The sequence below is a fragment of the Glycine max genome, chromosome 1, assembly GCF_000004515.6.
Source record: "Glycine max cultivar Williams 82 chromosome 1, Glycine_max_v4.0, whole genome shotgun sequence".
NCBI lineage: Eukaryota > Viridiplantae > Streptophyta > Magnoliopsida > Fabales > Fabaceae > Glycine > Glycine max.
The window spans coordinates 3,728,241-3,736,732 of record NC_016088.4 but is presented as its reverse complement, the minus strand read 5'-3'; the positions used below and the strand labels follow the sequence as shown (position 1 = coordinate 3,736,732).

At 31.0% G+C, this 8,492-nt stretch overlaps 1 protein-coding gene across 1 annotated transcript; it reads right to left on the bottom strand.

Annotated features, from left to right (window-relative positions):
* Window positions 1–3,743: 3,743 nt before the first annotated feature.
* On the bottom strand, window positions 3,744–7,448 carry LOC100776108 (ubiquitin carboxyl-terminal hydrolase 36). Its single transcript, XM_003517694.5, has 4 exons — window positions 6,852–7,448; window positions 5,390–5,597; window positions 4,127–4,627; window positions 3,744–4,038 (listed from the first exon to the last, which is right to left on the bottom strand). Exons 1-4 carry the CDS (start codon window positions 7,396–7,398, stop codon window positions 3,954–3,956), a joined length of 1,341 nt encoding a protein of 446 aa, XP_003517742.1. The 5' UTR covers window positions 7,399–7,448; the 3' UTR covers window positions 3,744–3,953.
* Between the last annotated feature and the right edge of the window lie 1,044 nt (window positions 7,449–8,492).

Sequence of the window (8,492 nt, the reverse complement as noted above, 5' to 3'; positions counted from 1 at the left end):
GGGTCAAACTTTCTTTATGTTGAACCTTGGTTACCATGCCCAACATGCTTGGTGAATGGTCTACCAACTTCACACTTTGGTTGCCCAAAAAAGGCTTCCCTTGTTACCCGTGCTTGAATCTGAAACGCTCCCTTTCACTTAATATAATAATAATAATAAAAACAATTCTCCCCTCCTCTGTTTTAAACACAAGAGCCCTCCCCTCCCTCTCCTAATTCTCGTCTTTTCAATAACCCACCCCATTTCTCAAATCCTTCATCTTCTTTTCCATTTTTTCATCTCTTAACCTTCCATTCATTTTCCTCAATTGTTCCAAAATTCTTTAAGTTTATTGTATCTTTGTGTCACCCTCAAGGATAGAAAGGTGATTAGAGTAAAATAGAACCCCACTCATTTTCTTAAAATTTTTATTTGATCTCTTTAAGGTAAATTTATAACCCATTATGTTATAAGAGTATTTTATAGCATAGTTTAGTAATGGGTTGTGTGAGAAAGGTTAGAAAACTAAGTATTAGGAATTATTGCGGTTTCCTCAAAATCGTATGTATGTTATATTTGGAAATTTTGTCTAATCTCTTGTTCTTTTTATTCTAAATACATAAATCCTGTAAAAAAATATGGTGGTTAATCGTTTCAATGACATTGTAAGACATTGATTGTCTTCTTTTCTTAGAGTGAGTAGTTAATCTACCAGCGGCATTATTTTTTAAATTCTTTTAGGAGAAACAACTAAACTTCAAAATATATTCTTTTGTGATCTTTGAAATTTTAAAAATACTTGAGAATAAAGTAAACTGTTTCTTTTTGTTTAATTAAATTTATTCTAAGATTTTCGATAAATTATTTAAGAATGAATATTGGATTATATTTTATTTTATTTATTGATTTTATAATTAATTGTTCTTTATTATAATGAAAAGATAATATAACTTATGAGTCAAATAACGACCAATTGAAAGAAAAATATTATATAATATGATATTGGAAGTTAAAAGTTATTGTATGATATGATGTTTACTTCTATGAATGATGTGAAATTTTTTGCCAGAGGCCAATCCTAACACTTCATCTTTGCACATAACCAATTATAAATTTACACGTAATAAATAAAAATATAAAAATAAAAAAGAATCTAATATATAAAAGAAAAAAGAAAATCCACGATTCTTCAATACATCTACGTAATTGTATATTCTTTTTTCATATGGTATTAAATTTGTTATCATAGAATCTGCGTCGAAAGCAAAAATGCATATATGACACTATTACAGCATTTTCCTATGAGACTTTGAAAAGGGAGAAATGTAGTAAAAATAAATTCATCTAATTTAAAAATGTTGAATTATTTTTACAGTAACATATATAATTAATTAGATGGAGAAGAACCATGGGTTTCCTTAAATTATTTTTTTATTACAGCATTTTTATTTATTTTTTATATTTTAATTTTAGGACATTATAATTTCTTTAAATTATCTAGCTATTGAGAATATAGACCCCAGTCAATTCTAAGTAGGAAACTTTTACTAGGTTCTCGAATGGTCTACCAACTTCACACTTTCATGGCCCAAAAAGGATTCCCTCGTTATCAGTGCTTGAATCAATCTTGGTGTTGTGTTTTTCTAGTTGACTTAAGTTGAATTTCAACCTTTGTGGCCTATGTGCCTTAGGCCTAGGGAAGCTAGATCTTTGCATCTCCATTTGAAAATTAAGTGGAATCTGCAGAACAAAGTTTAAGTTACCTTAGCCAGGTATTCTCTGAGGTGCCACCTATGACAATGGTGTTCTGATTTTCCAAAACTATATATGGAAAGAAGATACTCAGAAGGAACTTATGCAGTTCAACAGTGTATAGAGGTTAGAGTGTTCCTAAGCTAGTGTTACAAGATATATATGAACAACAATTTGTTAGCAATTGATTCAAATACAAAGATCAAAGCTGCAACGGACAACTCTGGGTCTTTGCAAGCTTCTGGACCAGATGGTTTGAATGGTTTTTTCTACCAGAATCATTGGGAGGTGACCTCTGAAAGCATTAATCATTTTTGCTGCAATTTTATATATTTTATGCACTAGCTTTAACCCTATTCCCATTCTACTGCATCACCAAAAACATAAATAAATTAAGTAACACCTCATCCACAACAGCATTTACTCTCTCCTCGGTTTGTCAAGGAAATCTGCCATGCATTGAAGAAAAAGAATGCCCATGGCAGTGACCAGGTGATCATAAAATTGGATATATCCAAGGCCTATGACATGTTAGAATGACCATTCATGTAACAAGTCTTGCTTAAATATGGTTTTCACAGAAGATGTTTGCTTGCGGGTTAAGGGAGCAATTAACGAAAGCTAGACCACTTGAAATAGGACCCCTGCATGGAAACCAGGACCAAGATATTTGCTTGACATGCTCCACCACAGCATCAAAATCAGGAGCCTTGTTCTGAAAAATAATAGAATTTCTATGTAGCCATAAACACCAACAAGTGGGGTGCCATATCAGTTTCAGATTGGTAATGTTTTGATTGAAGGAAATTAGAACCATTTGAGAAACTAATGAACCCTATACCAATATGCTTCATTCTATCATAATTATTTCATCTTAGACAATTATATAATTTTAACTCAAACAATTAGTCATTTAAAATTTGTTGGTTTTAATTAATTAAAAGTTATTATAAATGCCTTTTTTTTTTAATTTTAACTTTAACAAAATGTTATAATGCTTTCTTGATACTTGAATTTTAGGAATAGTTAGGGATTAAATTATATTTTCAATTTTCAAATTTTAATTATTTAAATTCTTGATATTTTAAATTTTAAAGACATTAAAAAATTGAAACAAAAAAAACTAAATTTAAATAATTAAATTCAAATTTATTAATTTTAATTGTAAAAAGTTATATTTTTTAAAAAAAATAAACTCTTAATAAAATATTACAAACTTTTCTAGAAATTAGGTTAGATGGGGATTAAATTAGCAATTTTAATTTTGTTAATTTTAACTATTTATACATTATAATAAATTTTGTCTTGAAATTTTAACTGTTAAAAAATGTTATAAATGATTTTTTTTTTAAACCAGAAACAATTGATATTAAAAAATTAAATTCAAATTTATTAATTTTAATATTTTTTTTAATCATGCAAATTCTTTCTTAAAATTTTAAATCTTTAAGAAAATGTGAAAAATTTAATATTTTCTTAAAACTAAAAATAGTACGGTATTAAATTAGTAATTTCAACTTTGTTGATTTTAATTATTTCATTTGTGTGTGTTTCTTTGCATGCTTTATCTTTAAATTGTTTTTTATTACTATTATGGTTAGTAGTTTTCTATAAAAATCGATGCATTGATATTAATTCTTTTAATATTATTTATTACTATGAAAAATATAACTATTTATTTGCATGTGTCTCTTTGTATTCTTAATTTATCTTAAAGTACTTTAATATTTTTAATTTTTATATTTAACGGGTCCATAATCTAGTATATATAATATTAGGGACAAGCTATCGATGATGAAATTAACTTTTTACTCATGTATATAATTAAACTTAAATTCAAGCTAAAACTTGTTTGTTTAATTAAACAAATTTGGGTAGGCTTATAGAAAACAATTTTGGTTAGATATTTACCAAGTCAAACTTGAATACTTTACTCATACTTCCCCTTTACATTTAAACTCATACATGAAACTATATAGTAAAACCTCTCAATTTCCACCAATGCATTGAGATGCCAACAAAGAATGCTTTGATATTCATAAAAATAATAATATAGGATAATCAATTTTTTGGCAATACTATGCTACAATTTGATTGCTCACTAAATCAAAAACTGACATCAATGGGCAATTACAAGGTCCCATTGCATGTACTATGACATTTTAGATTGTAGAACCTACGTGCTGGGTGATGATTTGCACTGGCAAGCTATTAGCAATTTACTAATTATCTTTTGAAGCAAGTGTAGCTTTTAATCCGTACTTGGAGAAAACCTCACTTAATACAGCTTTCTCCCTGATCTTTAACCTGCACCAGAATCAAACAAGTACACTGAGAAAATAACACAAAGCATGCAATTCATGCTAAAGCTATATAAAATGAACAGGGAAATCACCTTCTTGAGGATCCAGGAACATCTAAAACTTTTTTGGTTTTCTCTTTGGAAATTGGTTTTTTCTTACGGGCATTCTCCTGTTTAACCTTGGCAGACGACTTCTGCACAGCTGCGGGGTTTCTGTCAACCTGCTCTGAGGGAAGTGAAATATTTTCAGGATCGATCCTCATTTCCACATTATCATCATGATCTACCCCCAAAGCAGTGACAGACTCTTGATTATCCTCATCATCTTCCTGTTCTTCTCCATTCATCTGATAGTCCAGGTCATCCAAATCATCTGAAGAATTGGTCTCATCCCAGGAACTACGGGCAGAACCATCCAAGTTAGAATCCTCATTTGAATCTTCTTCAAAGGCAGCGGCCACAAGTTGCGGAGCAGCACTAAGGTTTTTGCTTAATTTCAGAGAAGATGAAGACTGTACATTTAGAAGCTCACATTTTATCTGCTTCTGAATTTTACCAAAAGTAATAGTTTGTCCAGTGTATAACTCTACGAACCTAAGGGAGAGAACAATGGAAATAGTAAGATACTAGCACAGTCAAAACAATTTAAACAGTGTGTACCAGCAGCAAACTTTTTCAATAACAAAAGCACAATAATCAAATTGCACAGATCCTATACATGCACTCATTTCACTTAAGCCAATTAAAATAACATGAAGAAGCTTGAATCAATTATCCAAGCAAAGAAACTATCATGTACTTGTTTCACATATTTTCATGATCCAATCAAAGGAAACACTTTTAAGGAATGCTAAACTAAGGATTCCTCTGTGTCAAAAGACTCGAACCTCAAAATTCATGAAAAAAAATCTCCAATCCTGATAATTTCTTATTACAGTGATGTCATGCACTGCATGTATCAGTTAGGGACCAGGGGAAGAAGGTATTGAAGATGTATACCAAAAAGAAGCAGCGAAGTGGGTTAGCAGTCAAGTGGGTATACTTTGGAGACTTCAATGAAATATTTGAAGAAGCTTGCAGCAAAACTTATGTCACAGCTGAGCATAGGGTTTGATTTGTAACTAGCTGGTCATTCAGATGTAGAGTGGATTTTGTCCATTGGCAGAGCAATTACTCTGAAATAATAATTCATTCTTGATCTCCCTCTCTTGTATTTTGAATTCTTGTTTATTTCTAGTTTATTCTAAATTCTGAACCTATCAATCTCAGGCTAAACTTACTCTTCCCTTTTTTTCATTATTATTTTTCTTGGGGTTGTAGATTCGAAGCAGACACAAGATTGAGGTTAGAACACACCTAACTGCATCTTCTTCACGCTTGAAATCAACATATGCAAAACCCTTGCAGATTGGGTCCCTCGTCTTCTTGTTTCCAGTAACAGCTGGGACTATATTAATTATGCCAGGAATCCCTTGCAAAGCTGATTTCAGATCTTTATGGATGTTCTTTTTCTTTGGTAGGTTCACCAAGCACACTCGACCTCCAATTGGAACAAGTTCTGCATCTGCAAAGTTGCACGGCAATAGATAAGAGTCAGATTTCAAATAATGGGCTCAGTATAAATGGAAAGCAAATACTTTGCAACTCAATAGTCTTTGACATTGGTTTCATATTCATCCAAAAGTAAGACAGACAACAACAAGAAGAATATATGATATTGGACCCTAACATTTATTTTCACAAGTCTTTAAATTTTTTTCGATCACTGGAAAGTGAACTCCTCAATGAAGGGAATATATTCTCTAAAGTGGGAACAAAAAACTTGAGAGTCAACTGTGATGATCTTACCGCTTTTCAAGTTTTTAATAGAAATATATTAATCTATTGACAATATTTATTGAAGATCTAGGATCCCATTAGGTACGGCAGAGAATCCATTCATTAAATATTTTTAATATGACAAGTTTTATTATAAAATGGAAGTTTTAAAAAATTAATGGTGCGATTAAAACACTACAAGAAGTCATGTTTTTTTTTCCACTGCAAATGATCCTATTCCACCTAAGTCTCACTAAATAAATAGCAAGATCAGTGGGACCTACACCAAAATCAGTGTTAAAAAGAATTTGTTGGTAGCATTCCTCCATGCATATACTTACTAATGTAGCCAATTGCATGGGATAGAGGCTTACGTTGTTTTGGATATAGTTCCTTAAGTACTTTAACATTATTCTCCAATCAAAATTTGAGTTTCACCTCGATAATCTACCTTATAGAGGTTTGCATTAAAAAGTCAGCATAAGTTATCGAGATTAAACTTCAATTCTAATTGGAGAAAAGCCCCGAAAACACCTGAGTAATTACATGACTCTTGTCTAATGTAGTCACTCGACAAAACTATAGCAGTTATACTTGCATATGCTGATATGTACTAACGAAAAGAGACCTCCATTACCCACTTCACCCTTGACAAGAAAAACACTTCACACATACACGGGAAAGAAACACAATACATGACTCTTTGAACGGAACCCCAACGTCAATTACAGAATAATTTCACCGAACAAATCAACTCGGAACTAAATGTGTAAATGTCCCTGAATGTGTAAAGTGGAGACAATTTAGTATGTAAACGGTGCAACAACTACGTAACAATTGTCTTACTTTTTACACGTTCAGGACTAAATAAGAATTTTCTTTCAAGGATTAAATCATCACCGGCTTACACATTCAGACCAAAATGGTCATTTATTCGAACTAATTTCAACACGACAGGCGCAACCCAAATAAAAAAAAAAAAAGATTTTTGGTGGCTAACCTTTCTTCTTTTGAACACTTTCATTGGAAGCATGTTTTACTGGGTTGCTCATAAGCTTCTTCAAGTTCTCAGCCTGCGCTATTCTACTCTGGCGCATTTCCTCGAGCAGCTTATCCTCAACCGAAGTGTCGTAAACTTTCCCTTCGCCAAAACCCCTCGGCTTCTTCTCAAACCATTTATTCATCTTCTCCAATGAAAGCATCCCCTCATCATCTTCATCATCATCAAACTCTTCTTCTTCATCATCATCATCATCATCGTACTCATCATAAAAATCGTCGTCGTCGTACTCCTCGTCATCGTCGAAACCGTCGTCCGTTACAGCGAGTTCAGCGCCGCCGCGCCGTTGCTTCTTTGCGGCTGCCGCGACAAACACTCGGCCGGGAACATTTACGATGTATTGCCGGAATTGTGGGAACACGAGCCGCGAAACGAAAGAGGAATGGGAATGAACGGCACGTGCAGGTGCTAGAGAGTGACACGTGCGGGCGCGAGAGAGAACTGGCACCGAATTGTACGGTGCCGGAATTGGAGTTGAACGGAGCATTCTTCTGCTGTTACCCACACCACAGTCACTTACAAAAAGTGTGTATAACTCTTTAATGATGTTTAGTTATTATATAAAAATGTTGAAAAATATCGTGTCTTTACTCTCTTCCTTTTTTTTGTTTGAATTGATTGTAATAACTGTCAATATCATATTGAAAAGTTATTAGTTAGTAATTACTTATTATTATTATGGGTGATTTTTATGAGATAATTGTGTTTATTAATAATTATAGATAAAAAATAAAAAATTTAAAAGATAATGTTAGTTTAAATTTTAAATAAAATCATTCAAACTATAGTAGATTTTAGATTTATTATAAATTAAAATAAAAAAATGAGTGGATAGTCTTAGATAAAAGGGAAATAAAATGTTTATAATGTTAAGAAATTGTTTATTGTTTTAATATATTTTAAATAAAAAATTGAGATGAATAATACTGGATAAAGATAAATTTAATTTTTGTATTAATAAGAACTTTTCTAACTCATTAATAATTTTTTATTATAATCTTTTATAATTTAAAATTATTTTCTTTAAAAAAGTCATGCAAAAATAAGGAGTAAGAGAAAACTTTTATACTCAATCATTATGAAATGAAAATCAGAAAAAAAATACAAATAATGAACTAATTAAAGGAGTGAGAGAGTTCTCTAAACATTACTCATTTAATTTTTATAACTTTATAGCTGTATAAATTTTATTTTTTAGTCCTTTATACGAAAAAAACGTCTTTTATAATCTTTGTATTTTCAAATCTCTTTTGGTCTCGTTACATAATGACAAGAATTACAAGATAATATTTATGTAACAGTAAAAACTAAAAGGAATTTTTAAAGTACTTGTAGAAGGATCAAAGAGGGTGATTTTTAAATATAGAAGCTAAGAGATAAAGTTTGTGCGGTCATAAGAACCTAATGAATATTTTTTCTTTATTTATATAAAAAAAATAGTAGAAAAAAATAGTAGAAATAGATTTATTATTGAAGGATGGGCTCTGGTATTTTATTTTGATTTAAAGTATTTTTTTATCATTTTCCAAAAGCCCATTATATAGCAATTTAAATCTGGACTGGGTCATACTAAATCAAAAA

Excerpts from the sequence above, each read along its gene's own strand:
- LOC100776108 (XM_003517694.5), bottom strand. The coding sequence starts at position 7,398 with ATGCTCCGTTCAACTCCAATTCCGGCACCGTACAATTCGGTGCCAGTT. Across the intron at positions 5,598-6,851 it reads AAGTGTTCAAAAGAAGAAAG|ATGCAGAACTTGTTCCAATT; the intron begins GTTAGCCACCAA and ends GCAACTTTGCAG. Across the intron at positions 4,628-5,389 it reads CGTGAAGAAGATGCAGTTAG|GTTCGTAGAGTTATACACTG; the intron begins GTGTGTTCTAAC and ends TCTCTCCCTTAG.